Genomic DNA, 23,263 nt, shown 5'->3' on the forward strand with positions numbered 1-23,263 from the left:
AATCGCCTCACATGCTGCTTGGTATTTCTTTGTCATTTTTTGGTGTTGCTGTGTGTTTTCTCTTTTGTATTAGTCAGCGACATGAGAGAGAAAAAAAAAATGAACAGACCAAACTGTTTGGGAAATCAAAAGGAATTAAAAAAATTAAACATGATTCTCATAATGTTGCTGTGAGGACTGCTGTGAATTTACTGTTTATTGTGTGGAGAGTTGCAGTGTTTATATATATATATATATATATATATATATATGGATACATATGTGTGCTTGTTTGCAAGACAGAGAAAGGAAGGGGCTATAAATTACGTCCGCCCTTCCAGAGGATAATTACATGCAAATTATCACTCTCTACACACTTGATATGTGAACTCCGAATGAGCTGTTATCTGTAAACAAATAAATCAAGTGTTGATGCCAGAACTGACCTGGGTATTGAGGCAAACCAGAGGCCATAAGTCATCCCAGGCAACATCTGAAGGGAAGTGTCTTATCTCCTGTTCCATTTGGTGTTTTGTTACAGGGGATCAAAGTGTTTAATTAGGGAGAATCAAAGATGCTTATGTTTGATGGTCAACCATCTGCGTCTGCCTCCCTTTTCCCCCGCCTGCCTGCTGCCTTCCCGTGCAGCTGAAGCCCTCTGTCTCACCCACCGTTTAGCTAGCTAGCTCGTCACTCCACTGATGAGACATGCAAGGCATCGCCTCGGTGCTGTGGGAAGTCGAGAGCTTAACATGTCTTACCCAAAGCCCTGTTGAGTTTGCCCTGTGAGCCACATGATGGCGCTATAGCAGCACGTCACTCTCTTGAACCTGTCAGTGTCTTTAAAGTCCTCAGTATTACAATGACAAAGTTGATGAGTGATGAACTTAGAAATTATTACTTGTAGCATTCTATATATAATGTGATTGCCCAACACAAAATAAACAAAAAGTGTTATTGTGTTATGTTTTTATAGCATTGGTTATAGGTCACACAAATATTGGAATAGACATTTGATTTAACACCTGTGTTGATTAATATGCAATGAATGACACTCATTTATTTCTTTGATGTTTATAAAACAATAGATATCAAAACAAATATATTAAGTAGGTACATGAACAAAGACTTTGCTCAGTCAAGATTAAAACAAATACACTTCTTTCTGGCCTCCAAAGGAGAGTACCTAAAATCCCCAAAATAACAGCAAGTCTCAGCCTCGGAAGATTTTCAAAAGTAGTGACAAATGCTTTCAGAAGCCCGCCTATTTATATTGTATGACAAACCAATTTACATCTTGTCATATTTAAAGAGCAACTGTAGATAATTGCATTGTATCCAGGCCACTGTGTAAGTTATATGTGTGACCTACACAGTGATAGATTACCACGATATTGCCAAATCTCTGTAATGTGTTAGAGTTGAATGAGCTCATTTACTCCAAGTCTTATTTATAAATGATCTAAAGAGGTTAAGCATCTGGGATGATATAAAACTAACTCAATGGCAGGAGAGAGTGGCAAATCAAAGAAGCAAACAATGTACATGGCAGCTCATCCATAAATCTAAGCAAACAGTAGTTTGGCTACCATTAGGAGTCTGATACTTTGCATCTACTGCCAGGGGCCGTGACATAAGGAACACACATTTTTTGTACCACACCCAATTCAAGACAGTAGCAAATAGAAGCTTTGCGGCTTTGTGGAAAGGTTATCTTAATAACACCACAGAGAAAAGACAACACAGTGATTACAGTTTTGCAGTAACATTTGGGGCTGGGTCAAGCATACAGCAAAACCCACTCAGTCAACAAGAAACTTCACGTAAAGCATGCTCTTGTTGGGGATACTCCATCACCACCTAATCTTATCATTAATGGAAAACTGAATCCTCCTTCACACGCTGGTCTGACGAGGTTTCTTATCAGGGAGTGAAAGGACAAAAGGGAAAAGTATGCCCTTCACTGCAGTGAGGACACTCATATTCTCATCTTTGAAACCTGGGGAGATCTCATCAGCCTCGAACATCATGGTGAACTGCCGGCTGATACAATAGATCGTGCCGTCCAACATGACACACTGGAATGCGGGGCAGTGCTGAAGCCTTTTGGAGCCGCACTCGTACCACATTCGAGCCACCGTATGGTAGCGGTACACGCTGACACCCAGCAGTGGGTTGACATCAAACCGATACAGAAATCTCCCCACGGCTATCATATCTGCAGTTCTGTCTTTGCTGCCTACCAACAGACTTAGCTTCCAGCTGTTGGTTTTGGGGCTGTAGCGCAGCAGCATATATCTAAGAGTTCCCCCAGAGACAAAAAGCTCTCCCCTGCTCACTGTGACGTGATGTGCCACAGCAAATGTATCATTAGGCAGTGGAGCCACAAACGTCCATCTGTCCAATCGCGGGTCGTAGCGCTCTACTGAGGAGAGGCACTCCCCTCCGATGGCGTAGATGTAGCCCTCCAGTGCTGCCAGTTTGCAGCTGGGCCTGGCTTCATTCATAGGACTGATCTCCTTCCAAATTGATGTCAAAGGATTGTAGCAAAACACTCGCTTTGAGGGTGTCATTTCTCTCTCTGTGCCTTGGCAGCCCACTGCCACAAACAAGTAGTTATCCATTGTGCACATGGCACAGGCTTCAGAGATGACCTCCTGTGGGATCAGGCAAAGTATATGCCAGGCGTCTTTGTAGTCATCATAACAGTACACCGCACTGGACGTCCTCCTCTGCCCTGTCTCTGGTGTCTGCTCGCCTGTGTTCCTCGCCCAGTCTTGAGGGTCCATATCTGCCACCATGACAAACCTTCTCCCTCTCATCCTCTGCTTCTGGATTTGCTCCCGCTCACCAGCCATGAGCCGCCCATAAATGTTGGGGTCCCTGAGCACCTGGAGGTAGTTGTCTGACATGACTCCCAGGGCTGCTTGCTGCACAGAGGTCTGGCCATGTTTCTTGGCCAGACACAGCATCTCCAAACAGTTACCCAGATCGAGTTTATTCTTCAAGCTTTCCGAATCTGTGACGTCGAGAGTTTTTGCTGGAGGGTGTAAAAATGCTGCTATAGTCTCTACATCTTCCTCCTCTCCCACATTAAAGCCTTCGCTGTCTGTTGAGTGAGAGATTGACTCATTGCTGGTTGGGGCCACAGAGTGAGTCTTTGGAGTTGAGACTCTTGTATTTAGAGAGGGGATGGAAAGCTCAGACTGCTCTGCTGCAGACAGATAGCTCTCCTTGCGTAGGAGTACAGGCCTTGCGGGGTGCCTCGGTTTGAGGCTTCCCAGCAAGGAGGGATCCTCAACAGGGCTTTGTGGTAAAACCAGATCACGCATGATGATGGGGCTTAGAGAGGATAGGGATTCTTTGAGGCTGCTGCCACGACTTCCAATCTCCACAGACTGTGAATCAGAGGTCCTCTCATGCTGACTCAGAATGGTGTTCGAGTCTGTTATAGAGTGAGAGGAAGACTCAACATAGTAATCATATATCTTTCCACGCACAATCTGGTCTCCCGTTCCCTCCAGCACAACGTTTGCATCCTCCACTTTGATCTCTGCCTTGGAGAGGAAGCTGGAGTAGGCCCCCTGGTGCTCCAAGTCCTGCCTTAACTCCCTGCCCACACCCACACTGCCCTCCAGCTTCTGAAAAAAGCGAGGGGAGCGGCGCCCCGTTGCACTGGCCATCCCACTCTCAGTTGGATGAGGAAAGTTCAAAGCAGATCCAAATGAAATATTACTGGTGGCAACCTGTGCCTGCTCCTGAGAAGTGAGTTTCTCTCCTTTCATGCTGATATCCTGGGTTCTATATGACATACTAAATGCATCCTCGTTCTTTTCAGCTTGGCATGGACAGGCTTCCACTGCCGTTTCTTTGGAGTTGTCAGATGTCAGGTCATCAGTTGCTGAGTCTGTGTCCGAGGGTCCGGGTCGCTTGCCCCCATCATCGGTGTCATGTTTTGGTGAGCTTCGACATCGTAGTGTCCTCTTGCAGTTTTGGCAGGTTGCTTTTTCTGGCTCTTTGTTGTCTTTGACGCAGAGCTGAATTTTCGGTGCTTCTCTGGAGCTGTAGAACCTGTATGCCCATGAAACCAGCAGCACCGCAGCCACAGAGAGACTCAGTTTCAACACCAGCTCCATGTCTAGTTGGACTCCCAAAAGCTCCACAATTGGCATAGCTGCAGCACTCATGGTGGTGACGATCGGTTGACTGATCCTATTGAATGTTATTGTCAATGCGTCTCAGTTGACGAGGGCATGCTGTCTGGTTTTCTTTGTAAAGGAGCTGCTGTGATCTGATGACTGTGCCTCTTTGCCAAAGGATCAAGTGTAAAGTGATACCTGTCGAGGTACTATTTGCATCCCTGGCTCTGCAGAGGCGGGGCATTGGTCATGCACCTCCTGTGGAAAGTTAGATGCCGGATCCAGTAACCATACACAGAGTATGTAAATACCTCATAGATCAATATTTGGTTATGCTGTTTGTTAACTCCCCTAAACTCTTCCAAAACAGCATCGAAGAACTCTTATTCTGAATACACGCTAATTCTAACTTTGTTTGAGTTATGTTGTTGTCAGCTCATCAGTTTTCTCCGTGTTTAAGCAAACAGGAGTGGCTCAGGTCATACTTTATTAGATCAATTTCTGAAAATGTCTGTAAAAACATTATGACAGATCACATTTCTTAACTGTCTGTAACACACGGCTGTGATCTGCAGGAGGAAGACATGGTTTGAATAAGGGGTGTGGAGTTATGATAGGTGACATTTATCAAATACTTAATAACCAGGATACATCTGTTTGCACAGCCATGTCACAGATCAAAGGTCCTTTTCTGTGCCAGCGCAGATACTAGAATGAATCTCTCCTAAGATAAGCTGAAGCTTGCTGTCGAACAACAAAATGGCAGTCACTTGGTATTATAAACACATAGGACTGTTAATAACACAGATAACCGTCTGAGACAGATGGAAATAGTGTCTACAGAGAAACCTGACAGTGTCATTCATTTCCACATGCTATACTGACATGCTAAACATACATCTCTGTCACATGGGAGCCGTGTCTCTCAGTCGCCTGTCATTTGTTGCTGATAACACACTTGAGCGAGTCTGCGGTCAACAGCAGAATAGTGTTTATTTTAACAGCACTCAGAGGGCGTGTCAGGTGTCCTAGCTGACATGGGCATTGTTTGGACATCCGATAGCCAAGCCTGCAGACGACATAAAGGAAATCGGATTCTGCAGGCATGGTTGAGTACTGAATAATTCACAGATGGGCCAAAGAGGCTGCTTCTTATCCTCGCCATTGCTCCCAGCTCAGGTGAACTACTTACACTGCTGTGAAAGAATAATAAACATGACAGTCAGTCATGTGCATTGCTGTGCGGAACTTTCACCTCTTCTTGCTTGTGCCATCCATGATAGGTGTGCAACAGTTGACTGAACAAGTACAGAAACTTCGTGTTTTTCTGTCCCTGTATAACTATAGAGATTAGTGATGTAGTAAAAAATAAAGGTTCATATTTTCTGACCATCCCATTTCACGAGTCATCAATTCGTCATGGACTTTATCCGTAAGGTTCATCCAACCTTCTCAGAAATAAACCTGAACAGCATTGACTTATGATGGGCAAGCAGAACAATTTCTTTATGTGCACACATAGGCTTGCTCTTGTTTTTACATTGATGTCCCTATAATTAAGGACCATTACTACCAAGGGGAATAATTAAAGGCTTCACGATGATGGCTTGAACAGGAAGTTAAAGAATATGCAAGGGCATATATTTAAAAGGGTCATATTTATTGCCTGTTAGATGTTTCTGGTCCAGGACAGCTTTGAATAAATTGTATGAATTTTTAGTTACATTAAATGTTTATACTTACTGTTAACTTGCGGACATTTGTAATACACACACATACACACACACACACACACGCACACACACACACAAAGTTATGATGACCTTTTTCTGTTGGCATGATGATTACATAAAGACAATATGCACACTCTCTAATGCATTCAGAAATGGCGATGGAGCTCTTTTTCTCTATTGAATCCAAAACAAGTGAAAAAAGGTGCCTCTTGAATCAAAATGAAAATGACAGCTGAGTTAAGATGCTATACTGCAGGTAGGACACAGATTTGCTTCCCTCACTGAAAAAAAATAGAATTCAAAGCGCATATGACTGACTCTTAATAAAGTTTGTGCTATCTCATCTCCAGAATGCAGGAATATGGATTGTACTTTGGCAAGGTGAGGCGATACCCCAAACGGAAAGGTCTACGCTTTCTGTTCGACTAAGCTTTAGAAATCTCCCCTCTTACCTCCCACCTGGTTTATAGATTAATCCTTTAATACACGTTGTGTCCTTAGAATTGCTCAAAATGCAATTCTTGTGAGGTCCAAAAAATGCAGGATTATTCCGCACTAAGCCGCCCTTCACTGTGTGAGAGAGAGTACAAACTGGAAAGGGTTCCCAGCAATGCCAAAATCTCCTTCAAAAGCCATGTTGGGACAGTACAATAAGAAATATCTGAAACAAAGTCAGCTTTGGAGTTTGCCTGTAATTGAACAGGTATACACATTCTCTGTCTCTAGGCAGACTGCCCTTCAAATGTCTGTCATATGGTGAGATTATTATCAAATGAGATTGTAAACAATCCCTGCAATAATCTAGATATGCAGCCAAGAGCAACATTAGATACTGTATGTTACCTGTAGCAGGAATCAGAGATGACTGGAGGATGCACATCTACTACTGAACATGTCAAACACAGTGGTATAAGTAAAGTCAAGGCTGGTAAGTTTTATCATCTCTCCATTTTAATACAGGTGAAATGAAACAAATGCAACAACCCTGTTTACACACGCTGCCTCGAGTGAGCACCTCCCTGGAATGGCGGCTAGAATGATCCTACTAGTACTGTAGATGTCCGGGTAAGAGTTACGCATTGTACACAATGTAGGTCACTTAAGATAGTATGTCACAAGTGAATAACTGGATTACAGGCCAGTGACAATGAGTTGCAGTGCTGTCAATTGCAACACACCAAAAAGGAGAAAGAATCTTCAAACGTCACATGCACCACAACCCCAAAACAGCAGACATATGTTTGATTTTTATTTTTTTTTAAACTGCTAGATATAAAAAGCCCAAATGAGAAACAGAAAGGCTTTTAATGTTTCTGTCCTTTTAGCCAAGAATGATCTCTGAGAACAGTGTTGAATGAAGTACAAACAAAGGTGGAGAAGTGTAAACTCCAGCTATATCAGCAACCATCCCTCACCATCACCCATATAACCTCTTTAATTATTTTCAATATTTACACTGATGTACACAAAATACACTCAAAAAGGAGATTTTTTTTTCTTTTCTAGTTTCTTAATGCATTTGAATCCTTTTGTACATTCCGCGCCATCAGAAAAAAAAGGAATACTTGTATATCAGTAAAAAAAAAGAAGTTCTCTTGGAGCATCTGTGTTTGTTCCCCCGTGGCTTATCAGCTTGTTGCTAATCAGGTGCATCCCAGGACATGTGACAGATGGGTGTGGTTGATATGGTGGCGCATATCCAGCCAGTTCCACTTCTCACATTTCAGTCAACACCAATGACATCTTGACTCAACAAAATAAAATCCAAATGCTTTTTTTTTTCTTTTTCCATTTCAACTCATCAGATTTTATTGATCAACAGGCAGACGTGGGACAGGAAACAAAAAAGGGTGTAAATGGGCAGGGCTATATAGGGGGTGGTTATTGTCATGTTCATCACGTTGTTCTTTTCATATCATTATCTTGGTTTTTATTTCATTACAAAAAAAAAAAAAAAAAAAACAGTGGAGCACCATCCTGAGATAGCACTGTTTCCTGATCGACTGACGCATGGAGAGCCTGTTGATGACTGGAGAAGGCTTGCAGGGTTTGTGGAAAGTGTGTGTGTGTGTGTCAGTTTCTGTGTGCATTTGTGGATGTTGTGTAAGAAGGGCGAGTATGTGTGTGTACGTGTCAGCGTGAGAGTGTCTCGGATGAGAGGTTTCACGTGAGTTCCACTGTCACTGTGAGGACAAGTGCCATCCACGTTAGCCCGAGCATGTCCACGCGTGAAGCTCCATCTACAAATCAAAGAAACAGTCAATAAGACAGACACACTTCCCCATTCTTCTTTTCATCAATCAGCAAATCATATTTCCAAAACAGTATTTTAATATATTATTCCCAATTTTCATGACTCGTAGTAACCCTGTTCAAATTTAATGACTGTGATTCATTGCCAGCAGGGGGTGACTCCTCCAGTTGCAAAAATAAGTCTGATTGTATAGAAGTCTTTAAGAAAATGACCCTACTTTACACTTATTACCTCAGTAAACATTGTAAACATGAGTTGATGGTCTCAATAGCTAGTTTCAAGTCTTCTTCAATACAGCAAGATGTTCATTTTGTATATTATGGTCCCATTTAGAGTCAAATAGATGATAAAGCAAAGTTTGCTTTAGGGCGTGGCTACTTTATGATGGACAGGGTGCTACTAGAGCCGTATACGGCATCTCTACCACGGTGTCAATTCTCCGCAGTACAAATATGGTCACTTTTGTTCAAAGCCAAGATGGCAACGGCCAAAATGTTGAACGCTTCAAAACCCCAGTCCACAAACTAACGGCTGACGTCACAACCAATAGGTCCACTTCTTATAAACAGTCCATGCTTACTCCTGAATGTACTGGTAAAACTAGTTGTTGAAATGGCCATGTTGTGGGAAATATTTATTCATTTTAAAGATATTTCTAAAGCCCCTGAAAAACTCTGTGCTACAAGCAATTATTATAAAAATGTATCACATAAAATGACAACCCGGAGTGCCCCTCATACTAACGATCTACAGTAGCTTTCATTCGGACAGATCTCAGCTTGTCACTGTCAGTTGAAGTCCCACTTGTTTCGTGGACGAGAGGTGTGGTGAATTGATGATGGTGATGCTCTTAGAGGATAATGATACAACCTTTCTTTGTATGCAGTACATATTGGAATTTTATTTCTCTATGGGGTTCTTTGAAGTACACAATAATAAACAATCACGTCAATGCCCTATATCAAAGGACTTTAGAAAATGTACAGCATGCGTCACCCTCTATCCTTAGACTCTAAATACAGATCACACAAAAGCCTCCAAAAATCCGAAAAAAGATCCCTGTTCCAGGACGGACAGACACGCAATAGACGATGGGTGTACAGAATAGACCAACATAATACAATCATGGACAATCAGTATGACAAAAATATAGATATATTGTAAATATATCTGAAGACTATGGATCCGGGAGAATGTCGATACCACTACACCTAAAGATATCCCCACGTTACCTTTGGTGCAGCTTCGACAAACACAAAGATGCCTTTTCTTTCCCAATATTTGAAGAATCCTCACATAAAAATGGACAGATTTTTTCATGCTTTGGACTTGTTGTTCTAAGGCCCACAGCAGGCAGACTGGATAATAGAATGAGAACAGAGACAGCAGCTTTATGCATCTATTGTTTTCTGTAGCTCCCTCATGGGCAACTTACATAGAGGACTGTGAAACTGGAGCTTCTGTGGGAGGAAAGTTGTGATATGTGACATGATATAACCAATCGTTTGTTCAGATTGTGCCAAGATTGGGACGAGGTAAGTGTGGGCCTGACTCAGTAGAGTCAAATTTGGATCTGGTAGTGGTTAGATCCTGTAATTCAGTCTTGTAAGTAAAATATTGTTCCCTGAGAAACACTGATTGAATTATTAATTGGATCATAAAACAACAGGATCTCATCCCTACCGTTCATATTTTTCCTGCTTGGGCAGAAGCCCCCAGGATCTTTTTGCACAGTATCTTGAAGCAGAAGCTTTGTGCATAGTAAAGGTTGTAAAAATGTGGTTAAGGTAAGAAAGCTCTTTAGTTAGGATGACAAAAAACATCATGGTTTGGCTTAAAATAAGTACGCGTAACGTCATGCGACATAACCCAATCAGTAAAAAATCCCTCAACTTTCCGTTTCACACAGTCTGCTGAGTAAAAGTCCTGTCTTTGTTTGACCCATTCACCACTATTCCCTCCCAGGCTTTACGGACTTTCCTGTTCTTATACTATGTACGTCTCATACAGGCGCTAAAGGGTCCTATCAAGACGCGGAGGGACACTGCCTAAGCGTCTGTATTTGACACCCCTTAGAGTGTGACCAGGCTGCGTTAAAAATTGCGTTGTTTATTATTGACTCCATAATAAACGTAAATCTCCATAGAACTCCATAATCTGACATGTGATACATAGCATATTCCACTCCAGTTTGACGAAACAAAAAAACAACAACTGGATCTTCTCAAAAAGTACTTCAGCTCATTCTGTAATGAGCTCATCCAACCACAAGATCATCATCCGAGGTCCCCTTCCAGTATACAATCATAGATGCAAGTCGCCCAGCCATCTGTTTACCTTCAGGTTTTTGGCTCAGACCTCAGTGCATTTCTGCCAACCTGAATTTGAACTGGGACTCATTTCAGAGGCAACGTGCTCTTTTTAACAAAGGATGTCTCTACCTCAGTAGCTGGACCTAAAATGCCGACTGAAAACACAACACTTTCCTTTTGCATGTGAAAAGTTAGCTATGACACATCTGTTTGCACTCCTACCAGTCTGGTTCCTGTCTCTGATCTGACCTCTGTTCATAAGAGGATTTGGCGCTATTAATAATGACAGATGTGATCACTTGATTATCGCTCCTGGCTTGTAATGTACTGTTATTTTTGGGTCAATGTATGCAAAGTCCATAAGTTGAGACTTTGTTTGTTGTAATCAATTTTGTGATTGCACGACTGTGTCTCAGCCAAGAGACTGTGCCCACAATAACGTCACAACCCCACACTTTTGATACTTCCACCAGCCTAGGCTGACAGGTACATTTCTATGCGGCAGAAAACATGTCACATTTTAGTCCTCAATTTCACTCAAGTCTTGAATTCAGTTCATTGCCATACGGTGCGGCATGACAAGTTCTCCGGGAGAGTGGAATCCTGACAAAGATGAATGAATACAACCCCTCATGGGAAGCATAGTTTTCTCGTCCGCTGCGGCCCTGACTAACTGACATGCGTGGCCCTTCCTACTCGCACCAGCCGAGAGGTTGGCTATTCAGCCATTATGCGACTAGGCACGTGTGGGGTGACCTCTCGGGGCCATGTTGTACACCAATTTGACTTGCATGCAAGGCATGTCTGCGCGTCCATGCTGACCTGATTCTGTCCTTGCTGTGACACACCTGCTCCCGCGCTTACCATAGCATTTGCATATTCAGATTTGCATCCCAACGATATGACTAGCAGGCAAGGTGGGGAAAGAGAGAGGACGAAAACAAGAAGCAGAAGGGAGAGGGACAGAGTGTGGGGGAGGACGAGAGACACATGATAAGATGTTTTTTTTGGAGTAGGAAGCAGGAAAAGCGATAAAAAGAGTGAAGCCAATGTCAGACTACGAGACTGTTCATATCTCCTCTGACTGGGGCGGCTCGGCTTAAAGACAGCTCGCATGCCATCTGCTTGGGAAGCTGTTCTCACTGTATGCTGGGACAAACATGGGCGTCACATACATGCACAAGGGATTATGCACTGTGAAACTATATCATTCAAATTCATTTTCCAGTTCATCATCAACAGCTCAAAAACTATTACAATACTGGTGTTTAATTGCTGCATGACACATAAGTAACAATCTGCATTTAGTGCACATCATTGATGTATTTTACAAAGTAACATTGAGGTTTCTTTCATTAATAAATGCATAAGTAGGTGGACTGACCTACACATGCTTCTATTTATTTTATAGCCATTTATCGATGAAGCTTGCTTATATAAACTCATCCATGAGCTGTTATAGAGCCTCCTCTTATGGTTAATTTAGTTTTTCTCAGACCATCTAAACTCTGATTGCTATTTCTGTAGAGTCGCCACTCTCATTTCAGTCCTGGTTACTTCCAAATGTGTCCGTTTAGCCAGAATTTTGTCTTTTTTTACATTACAGCATAATCTGCACTGACCATAAGGCATGTGTGCCTGCATCTAAATCAGAGATTGTAAACTAGGCTGAAGAGGAAAAGTAAGAATTATAAATATGATGGAAGGCAAAGAGACATGCGGGAGAGGGAAATAAGGGTGGTGAAAAAAGAGCAACCCGAAATGAATTAAAAGGAAAGAGAGGCTTGCATTGGGAGACAGAAAGTGAGTATGAAAAGTCAAAGTGGAGGAGAGGAGAGACAGGCAGAGGGACTGAAAGAGAAAGAGAGAGGGAGTGGCAGAAAAAAGGGAGAGATGGAAAGGTTGTTGTCACAGGCCTGCGGCTTCTCCTGACAATCCCTCATCTTTACATATGATAATCTCAGAAGCCGCAAATGAGCCACTACTGCACATATGAAACACCAATAATCTGACACTCAACCAAAAGTGACAGGCTCGGTTAGTCATTGGGAGAGGCTTGTCGCTTGCTGCTGCTGAACATCGCCGAAGATTAATCCTGACGGAATCACTCTCTCGCAGTCTATCTGGGAAAATGCATTCAGGACAGAATGAGAATCAACATCTACCTTTCAATACTTGTAATGTTGAAACCCACAGTGTCAGGGAGAATTTGCTTCTCTGATCAGCGCCAAACAGCAATCTCTGAAAATATGACAATCAAGCAGTACAGCGGGAATCACGGGGCTCACGAAACACACACTCAACGCTATAGTTGTGAAATACTTACTGTTCTGATTCTGTGTGTTTTTCATCATGCTTGGATTTTCTGTTGGAAAGAAAGACAAAAAGATCAATGGTGAGATGACCAGAAGATGTAGCCATTACTGAGAGACTGAGTGGCTCAGTGAATGAAGGGAGGATTTAATAAGAGGATAATGAGCACGAGACGGAGAAATACAGAGTAAGATAAAAAAAATAATAATAAGTCATGACTGACAGAGATAGTGGCTTTCTAATGACGCTGAACTCCAAAGTTTCTGAAGCACGTGTTGAATGGAACGTCCCCAGTGAGAAACACTGGGCCTCTTAATGGAACTGGGAGCACAGAGCACTGCACCAGAACAACCAGGACACTTTTAGTAGCAGTGAGACCAGGCAACTACAACCGAGGCCAGACAGTCTGGGAAAGAGGTTTTGGAGAAATTGACTCCACCTTTAATAAACAGCGCCGACGTCTACCCTGCACAATACACTCTGACAGTGTGTTTTCAGTCCTCGGAGGGCTGAAGTAATTGCAAAGGAAGAAGCAGGAGGGTTTGCAGAGTATTACTAACACGCCTAAATTCTACTTTGTGAGCTATTTTTTGACTTCACATATGAGCAGTCGGAAGCTACATATACAGCACGGTGTGAAACTCACTGCAACCACATTAACACAGCAGCTCCTCTGAGAGGCACAGGGAAATTAGTGTGTGCAGTCTGTGTATCCAGGCTCGTGTTTGCTTGCCCCTGTTTGCATAAGCATACATATCTGCATGTTTCTGCATGTGTGTGCAGTTTGGTTGGTGTGTGTCACCGCCCGGCTCCTCAGTGCTGACTCACTTCACAGTAATATCAGAGGGTATTATCACTGAGGGTGGCTAAAGACGTACATCAAGACGTGATTGCTGCTTGTCGTCAGTGGAGTCTCGATATCAAGCCGTCATTATACTCTATTATTCCTGATGACTTATATTGAACACTTTGCCAAAGCGAGCGGAGCACCCAAATTCTTCTTTCGCTTCGCCCCCCGGCAGAGAGAGAAGTGTCTCATCTCAAGGCCACAGGGGGACGGTGCCAAGGTCACTTAATCACCATTTACTTCCCCTAAGCGTGAGTGGAAGCAATCTACAAGGAGCAGGCAGACAGATGGGCCATACAAGGCACGTAGCCGATGACACCTGAGGGTGCATTAGGGTGTTAAATAGACATTAGTGCTCTTCCTAGCAAAACGCCTCCCAAGGTAACACCTCCCTAAAGTAGCACTTTCCCCTTAAAGCGGGTTGTTATTAGGCCCGCCCAGTAATTTGTACATTTGTGACATGCTTTAAAACCTGTTCATGGGAGTGTTTCATGCGGAAGACTTAAAAAAAAGAAGATGGATACAATATTCTTTGTTACAGACTCAATGAAGTACGAAAATGGTTTCGACCTGATTTATGTTAATCGGGCACTTCATGGCTGAAGTGCATGCAAGTCACATTTCTTTATATTGAAAAAAAAGCATTTCTCCAGTTTCTCTTACAAGACTTGGCTTCATATGGCGTGTCAAAAGCACTTTCCAGCTATGGAATGTGTAATATTGCTGTTCTTATCTATGTATAGCATCGTTTTCCGGGCCTTCAGACACACGTCTCTGTTAGATGAATGTTTGGTAATGCTCTATTCCAATATGACAGAGCCCTTCTGGATAGAGCTGCAATGCTTGCCTGATATTTTGCATCTGGTATGCATCAGTGATGATGGTGGAAAATAATGACATCAAGAAGGAAGTGATGTCAGTTCTTCTACGGGCTGCATCAATGATGGATTTTTTAACTTATTTTGCAGTTGAAGCCTTAATTAATTATCATTGTGAGTGCAAGGGACGCTCCTCCCTGTTTTTCACTCGACTTTCTCTTCACTATTATGTTTCGTTAGAATAAAGAACTCTGATGCCGTATTTATACAAATCATATCTGAATGTGTAACACTGTGGGCTCTAACCTTTCCATTAATGTGAAGTCTTTCAAATCAGACTGAATTCATGTGTTATTGACAATAGGACCTTTATGGAAAAGTGACTCTGGGACTTATTCAAATATGACACAAACACATCAAATTGCCATCACAATTTCTGTCGAAAAAAGCCATTTTGTGCTTTTCTAACACTGTCATCAACAAAGGTCCTTTGATTTCATCATGGGCCTTTGATGCCGCTGTTGGCTGTTAGTGTTTAAGTGAAAGCAGTACAAGACATGCCATCGACATAATAGTGACTAAATCCCTTGCCAGAGAATAGTTATCCTCACTAAGTGCAGCCTTAAAAAGAATGTGTTGTTGAGCCAATTAGGAATACAATCCCTTATTAATCACACACTTAGCTGCATTAATGATTCATACATAAAAGTGGTTACATAAATCTCTGAAGTATTTTTCAAAGATACTGTAGATACATTATACTGAATTTTTACAGAATCATGTAATTTTCTGTGACATTTAAGTGTGATTGTGTAAGCGTTCCAGATAATTCTTATGGACCCAAGTTGTGCAGTCACAAAAAAAAAACAAATCATATTCATCGTCTTCTACATAATTAATCAAACTTAAATGTGATTTCAGTTGAACTGCTAGTGTAGTAGCCACTCCGGGACTGGGCCAGTGCATGTTTCTGAATTTAGCATACATACCAAAGACTATGAGGCGAGTGTGCGTGTCCGTGGACCCCAGAGGATTCTGGGCCGTGCAGCGATACATGGAGCCGTTGAGCTCGGCTGGCACTCTCTCCAGAATCAGCTCCTTCCCATCTCGCTCGGCACTGCCATCAAGCAGGCGGCCCCCCACTCGCGTCCAGGTGAAGAGCGGCTCGGGGAACACCTCATTCTATCAACACCCAGCACCCCACATGGGATGGAGAGAGACAAAGGAGGTGAAAGGAAAGTAGAGGGAAGGGTTGTGCAGAGAAAGTCTGTGAGTGTCAGCCAAGAGATTAAGAGCAAAGGATACATGAATAATACAAGCACCAATTTTCCCCTAATGCAATGGCAAGTTAACAACATGCATTAATAATCAACACTTCACTTTACAACAGTCTTTTTTCTCCTCACATTTTTGAGCCCTCCAGAGAACAACCCCCCATTTCAAATGATAACTCTTCAAAAAGCAGTATTTCATTCCTATTAGTGGGTTGATATTTTCATCGATAATAAGAGGACACAGGAAGTGGGTGAATCTCTTGTACTATTCTTACAATATATTTTATGGGCGACTGTGGCGCTAAGTGGAGAGCAGGGTCGTCCTTCAATCAGAGGATCGGTGGTTCGATCCCCTATCGATGTGTGAAACACACAAAGACACACACACTTCTACAATACAAAAAGTGCACCATAATCCTACACTGACCAAGTGTGGAACACTAATTATGGTCATTAGATAATAAGAAAAACAAAAAATGTATATGCAAGTGCTTCATAATGAAAGTGCAATATTTTTTAACGAAATTGCCAAGAGTAAATGCTCTGAAAATCTTTGATGGCGATGTGAAGGCCATATTACAAATGAGTATTACTGTGCTAAATAGAAATATTAATTTTGGGACTGAAACATTTTGAATGTCAAGTAATAGTCTGATGTTAAATGTGTTTTGAGTGATTCATTTAAATGAAAAGAAATGACCAGACTATTGCCAATTGTATTGCTAACTTTATCCTGATCCTTTTTTCTTTTAGATTTTAAAATACTTTTGACTTCCCTGTCTTCTGGGTAGCCCTTTATTTGAATACAGTGTGGATCTTTTAAACTAGTAAATTACTTACAAACAAATTATTTTAAAAAATCGGTTCCTTGTAGCCAGTTTAATATACCCAGTTAAGTCTGAAAGCCTGCCTTGGGCTGAAAGTCGTTCACACTATGCAGAGTGCATGCACACAAACACAGTATACAGATACACACAATATTTCTTCTCTTCCATTCATCTAATACACTCTTGAAGTAAAAAGCACTCCTGCACTCCTTACATCAAAGGAAATAGCACCTCACTGGGACATCAGAAGTACTTGACATATGGCAAGACAAAGGGACCTTATTATTCCTAATTAAATTCCTAATTTAAGAGATTTGATGACCTCAGCGATGTTTTGAGAAATCAACAATATGACCCCATATTTTGTGACAAACATAGTGAATGAAGTAGGTGTCGAATCCTTCAAGTGCTATAACTAACTGTATAGTGAATCAAAGCAAACCCAACAAATCCAGCATATGCAACTTTATCTAAACTCTGTGCATATCAGTTAAGAGTGCATGAAGAAAAAGCTGAGTATGAATATCACTGCAGTTTACCCTTCCTTTGTCGATTTTACACCACAAGCACAACCGCTGACTATCAGATGTCAACATCCCTCCCTATTGACTCATAAAGTGCCCATTTTGGAATCCTACCGTGAAACAAGTGTCCGTCAATTTTTTCACGTCGTTTGCACCCAAGTTCAAATGATATCATCTCACATGCTCAAATAAACCAAACACTTTAGAGTTCAGATAAACTGCTCTTATCATACTTGTTGTAAAAGTGCCCTTGATGGCTTGTAATGACCTACTGAATTAGTTGTGAATTGTCTAACCTTTCAAAAGAAAAGCCAATAAAACAGTTCTCGAAGGCCTGTGCTTGAATCATAACCGAGGTTAAATGAGTTAGTAGATTGAGTCAGGCTCTAAGGAAAAGGTCACATTAAGAAAAAAACAAGCAAACACTAAAAGGGTTTAAGTAAAACCTTCCTGTCTGTGCACTGTGCTGCTGAAACCTTCAATGTCCTATTTAATCTCGCACATCAAGCAATATGAGGAAGGCAGTTAAAGTAAAAACCAGGCTGTAGGATGATCATCCATAATATATTTCTAAAACAATAAACCAGAGGGGAAACTGGCATCTTATTTTATGAGAAAGGCAGGAGGCAAAATTATCAGTCTTGACACACAATCTTATCTACTTGTGAAACCCTAAAGCTGATAGATCCAGTGAAGGATAAGGGACATTTGCTTTCTGATCAGTCTGCATGCACTGATGCCTATGCTGCCGAAGGGCCCGACTGGCTGTATGCCATAGTCAAGCCTGTTTATAATAACCAATCATAACACTGTTCAAAGAAAAAAACTTAAAAAGAATCCAGAGGTCATTGGGCAGGCACAAACACATGTACAAATCTGTGCATTCAATAGCTTGGCGCACTAAACCAAAAACAATACAGAACATTCATTTCACATGGAAATGTCTCTGAAGAGTGAAATAAAATCAAACAACAAATCTGACTTATGATTCCTGGAGATTCCTGAAGCAGTGATCAAGAAGTAACAAAGGCGATTTGTGCTTTGGACCATTAGCAGGTCCTATATCAGGATTAGCCCCACCCCTAGCCTGCCTTCAATGTGTCATTCCCATCAAAGACATCAGGACCATCCACAGGCCTTTCACACTGGGGACATGGTCTTTTTTGGCAGGGGATGACAGTGACACAAAACAATCTCTTTGCTGGAACCTTGAGCTCCTTCTTTGGGATTATGAAGCAAGAAGTCTGAAAGCAGCAACAATGACACTGACTAGCATAGCATGGCTGCCTGCTGGCTGAGACTGATAGACATGGACATCAGGTAGACTTCAGTCATTCATGAACAAAAAGATTTTCGTTATCTAAGGCTTTAATGAACACAAATGCAAAACAGCCTTAAACAAATGTAATATTGAGTATTCTGTACACTCAAACCAAAATGTTAAAATGTGAGTCCACATTTTGACAAAATGTATGCATATTTGAAAAGAGAGGAGGGAAATATGTCAATGCTCAAGAGATCTGTTGCTCCAGAAGAAAGTTGAACAGGCTTGAATGCACATATACACAAGTTTCAACATTCATTTTATTGAAGCCCCATGCACTTACCCCAGGCGATCCTACCTGGAATCCTTGCACAGTGATGCGCACTGTGTCCCCTACCTTTGCTCTAGTAGGGGACATGAAGAGTTTAGGACCCTTAGGAGCAGCTGAAAAGAGAAAAAGAGATGAAGAAGAAGGTCAATGTACTGAGCATGGAGAGCAAATCCTGCCGGACACCTGTTTTGTCACAGAGGGAGGGAGACAAATACAATTTCCTGTCAATTAAGGTCACGGGGCGGGAGGCGAGGGACCTGCAGGTCTTTCATCCAAAGGACTGTGCTGGATTTATTCCCCTTGGAGAGAAAAAGAACTAAATTGGGTAGATACTCATTACTCGAGGAGAATGGGAGTGCACCGGGTGGAGTGTGGAGGCAGTGAGATAAGGGACACTCAGGGAGCTAATTCCCTTGTCTTGGTGTGAACAGTAGACCCCAGATGGCTTTCATTTGGACCATCTAAAACAATGGGGCGCAAGCAGCAGAGGGAGCAGGCGTATTCTAATATTCTGAGGTTGTGAGGGGCCGGTGATTGTCCGGTGTATGTAGTGTCGAGATAAAATGAGTGATTTGCATGGCGTTATAAAAAGGTACGTTATTTCATTACAGCTAAACTGTACAGATAACTGCCCATATCAGCAGGTTCTGCACGATTTGGGATGATTAAAAATCCCGCTAAAAGCTAAAGGCTCCACACGCAGTGCAGTTCCATATGTTAGACAAAAGAAATGAGCAGCACATGCAATAAGACTCAAGCTGAGGCCATCCTATCAATAACCCCTGTACAAGTCCACCCCAGGACTTCTTTAATTAATTTGATTTGAACTCTCGATATAAATCACACTTGGTGCTTGTTTTCTTTGATGAGGGAAATTAAAGGATAAATAAATAAACAGACAAACGACCTCAGTATTTGGCTATTAATCTGGCAATAAAGTGTCCACTGTGGCTAATGAAGCACAGCCTTTAGGCAGATATTGACTACAAGCCTGCTTCATACTAATGGATTAGGAGTTGCACTGTCATATCTGAAATAGGATTGAGCATGTGGCATTGTCCATGCAGTGTTTATCACGATCCCTTTATCAAACAAATGAAAAGCACATGTAAATTGCATAAAATGGAAAGAGCAGATTTGGAAAGATTTGAGCACTTCTAGACAACTTGTTAACCTGCATAAACTGGTCAATTTGTCCAGAAAGTCAGTGCATAGCAGTCCAAGCTGGTGCAAAGTCTGAGAAGAAATCAATGGAATCAGTAGCTTTTTTTTTTGAAGATTAAAAGGAAAAACATTCACGCATTTATGTATACTGGCAACCCAACCGCCGACATCATGTGAGCCGTTTGACATGGCTAAGTGTTCCATCTCATGCTGAAGATGGATGGCATTTCACAGGCTAGTGTTGGCATGGCAGTGTGAAGTACTATCTTTTACACTGCCCACACACTGACGGAAGGGTATTTTTAAATGCTGGTGTCATGGCGTCACATAGAGCTTGCAAGGCATATGGCCGGGGAAGATGATGGTTGATTTCTGGGATTTGCTCCAATGGTGACAGTTGGCATCCTACGTCACCACCTTTTGATTAGGGCAGCATGCAGCGTGATGGACATAACACAGCCGCTCTCTGAGGGCCAGGGCTTCGCAGGAGAAATGAGCCGGGGCCCCACGAGACCGCAAAGCTAAGCACCCAACTTATTCAGTTCGCAAGAAGGAACTGTTATCACTTCAGGACGGTTCAGAGAATAAACACACCATCCAGAAAAAACAACTGCGCACGATGCATCAGGTGTACTTTAATACCAAGCCAAGACATCAACAGGTCTGCCCAGCTGCACAACAGACCTAAACAGTAGAAGAAGAGAAGCTGGAGAGGCATGCAGCTGAATTTAAAAGGCCTGACTGACTGCTGGATCGCTCTATGGGGGGCAAATCCGGCACTGTGTAATGTCTTTCACAGATAGACAAGGTGACCCAAAGCAAGGAGATAAGACAAACTGATGAATGCGGAACGGAGCTTCAGGTGAACATAGACACAAACAACATACTAGGAACAGCTAATAACAATGCACATGCGGGCAAACAGACAAAGACACACACACACACACAGACATTTATATACAAATAACCATAGACACACACACACACACACACACACACACACACACACGTGTGTCATCTTCCTGAAACTGAGCATCTGCTCTTTGATTATCACGGTCTGGCAAAGCAGTGACTGGGAGATGTGAGGAAGCCTGGATCCCTTCCCGCTGCTGTACAGTGCATGAAATGAGAGAAATGAATTCCACTACTTGTCTTGTCTTGAATAATAAACACCTTAGCTCATCTAAATCCAAAGCGGAGGATTACTTTCAAATATTAAGATGCACTGTGTTCCTGAATACAATCCAGTCTCATGATTTCATAGAGGTGTAGCACTTTTTTTTTCTAACCCCCAAGGCCCCAGCGCGAGGTTCAGGTCCATTTGTATGATGAGCACGGAGCCATTTGTGAATATTCATGAAGTCAAATACAACATTGGTTAATTTGCAGACTGTCACTCCGTCTCATGTGGCAATATTAAATCTCTGGAAGATGTATTACTTATGGGCACTGCACATACCTCCTTTTAATTTCCTGACCAAACACACCTGAGAGAACCAAGAGAGTGTGCGTATACTGTATACAGTAAGATAGACACTGAGTGCAATTATCCTGTTATGGCTTGATTTAAAAAAAAAAAAAAAGGAATAGGGCATGTAAGGGATGGGAATCTTTCGCGAGGTGTTTTACAGAGTTACATTCAATTAGAGTTAAACAATGCTCAAAAACTCTAAAAACAACAAGATATGAGCCAAATAAAAATTCCATTGTGCATAACCTCTGACCTAAATTACAACCACATTACCTTTTTATATACTATTCCATTCCAAGATGGATCAAGCCCAAAGCAGGTCTGCGAATGCTCTGAATTTCAAGCGTGCTCTAATTAGAATCAACAAACGTACATTTTTTTGTTCTCTTTTCTGTACGTGTTACTTTCATCTCTGTAAAAGAACAAAGGTAATGATAAATTAATGCCTTCAAACACAGCAGAGACAACGGCTTGTCAAAATATTAGCGTCTTTGGCAAGAGTTTCACGGGACCCATTCCCCTCAGGGTGTGTCATCTGTTTTATCGACAACATGTGAAAGAGGCAAAGAGCTGTTAGAATCTTTCCTGCAAGACTTTGTCTGGAGCAGACAGCTCATGTCATTACACCTTCAACTGATGCAGCTGTCTCTATCTTGCATGTGTGGTACTATATTTCAATCTACTTGGGACACGATGGCGACAGTTATTACTTTTTAAATGACAATTTCCTGGTATGAGATATTCCAAAGTGATACCGATTTTTTCGACAATGGATCCTCTCCTGAGCTTAGATATAAATAAGTGGTTTAAAGGATAAGGCAGGCAATATTTTATATTAGACTTAAGATCCATACATTTTATGAAAAGACCAAAACCAACAATATATTATATTATATCATGCTAGCATGTAGTGTGTAAAACTAGTAAAACACAACAGGTCACACTGTTGCAATGGGTAAAATGGTCTCACTAGTACTAAAAATGTGTATTAATATCATGCAGCTGAAAATACTCCCAAATATAAATATCTATCTTCTTCTGAAAAATACCCAATCTTTCTTCAAAATAACTATATATGTGTGAAGCATTTTTTAATATTTATGTCTCAGCAGGAACCAAAGGGTTTGAGGCTAAGTGTCATTGACAGAGGAGGGTTTTGATCTTTTCAAGGGGTTTGTTGACTATAAGAAACAGAAATATAGCATAATGCCAGCCTAGTCCTTTGAGCTGTTCTGCACTACATTTCCATCTTAAAAAGTTAACTCCTCTCGTCAGTCTGAACTGAAAACTAATTCAAAAGGTACAACAGAAAGGAGTGTCCCTTCCTCACTAATTGAGACCCTGTAGATTCACCCTATTTACCCAGATATGTGTATAGATTCTGGCAGAAAAACCTCTTGGCACAATGAAAAGGGAAGAACTGAAAATTACCCCAAATCTTTATTTTTCTCAAGCAGCAGTATGCGAGTGCACTATGAACAGAAAGCTGGACTAGTTCAAGCTGGATAGTTCAACCTGCTGCAACATGATCTGCCATTATCCAAATTCAGATTCAGTCCTCAGTGACAATGTTTGCATGCGGGACTAATACTCCACTATTATTCAGAATATGACAATATTCCAAATTTGATTTAGGTCAGGTTTTGCAATTTAGACATTTGGGATATGCTGATATTATTCAGGTTTTTATTAGCATTCTTTGGACATGTCTACAGCGTATTCGGAATACGTTAAATAAGGGTTTTTGCCACAGTTTGCAACACACGTCTCTTGCCTATTTAAGGGCAGTCGTTGGACACAAACCAACTAGCAAACACTTTGCAGAGATGTATGCAAAAAGGAAACATTTCTGGTCGGAAGGAGAAGTACTTTTAAACATTGTGAAAGTCTTGGATATTAACAGGTGGTTTGATATGAGCAGATATCGCTGGCCCTGAGAGAAGGTGGTTGAAGGAATGAAAGAGGGACTCTGTGTTTGCACGGTCGAGCAGTCCGCCACCGCTTACGTTAATC

The 23,263-nt window shown here is 41.8% G+C and overlaps 2 protein-coding genes across 3 annotated transcripts in view; both read right to left on the minus strand.

Moving 5' to 3' along the window:
• Positions 1-607: 607 nt before the first annotated feature.
• Positions 608-6,682, minus strand: klhdc7a (kelch domain containing 7A). The gene has a single exon (XM_031871717.1). It carries the CDS (start codon positions 4,164-4,166, stop codon positions 1,875-1,877), a length of 2,292 nt encoding a protein of 763 aa, XP_031727577.1. The 5' UTR covers positions 4,167-6,682; the 3' UTR covers positions 608-1,874.
• Positions 6,683-7,623: 941 nt separating this feature from the next.
• The window catches only part of igsf21a (immunoglobin superfamily, member 21a), a 176,657-nt gene continuing 161,017 nt past the window's right edge, over positions 7,624-23,263 (minus strand). The window contains exons 7-10 of one of the 2 annotated variants that reach the window (XM_031871720.1): positions 18,643-18,728; positions 15,385-15,577; positions 12,744-12,782; positions 7,624-8,091 (exon numbers count right to left, since the gene is read on the minus strand). In XM_031871720.1, the coding sequence (XP_031727580.1) occupies positions 8,015-8,091; positions 12,744-12,782; positions 15,385-15,577; positions 18,643-18,728 (395 nt within the window). In that variant the 3' untranslated portion in view covers positions 7,624-8,014. Of the gene's footprint in view, positions 8,092-12,743; positions 12,783-15,384; positions 15,578-18,627; positions 18,729-23,263 lie in introns of both variants that reach the window. The other variant, XM_031871718.1, reaches the window with a different exon arrangement.

The sequence above is a fragment of the Anarrhichthys ocellatus genome, unplaced genomic scaffold (genome assembly GCF_004355925.1).
Source record: "Anarrhichthys ocellatus isolate YVR2014 unplaced genomic scaffold, GSC_Weel_1.0 scaffold60, whole genome shotgun sequence".
In the NCBI taxonomy this organism is placed as follows: Eukaryota; Metazoa; Chordata; class Actinopteri; order Perciformes; family Anarhichadidae; genus Anarrhichthys; species Anarrhichthys ocellatus.

Coding starts and splice junctions, on each gene's coding strand:
- klhdc7a (XM_031871717.1), bottom strand. CDS start 4,166: ATGAGTGCTGCAGCTATGCCAATTGTGGAGCTTTTGGGAGTCCAACTA.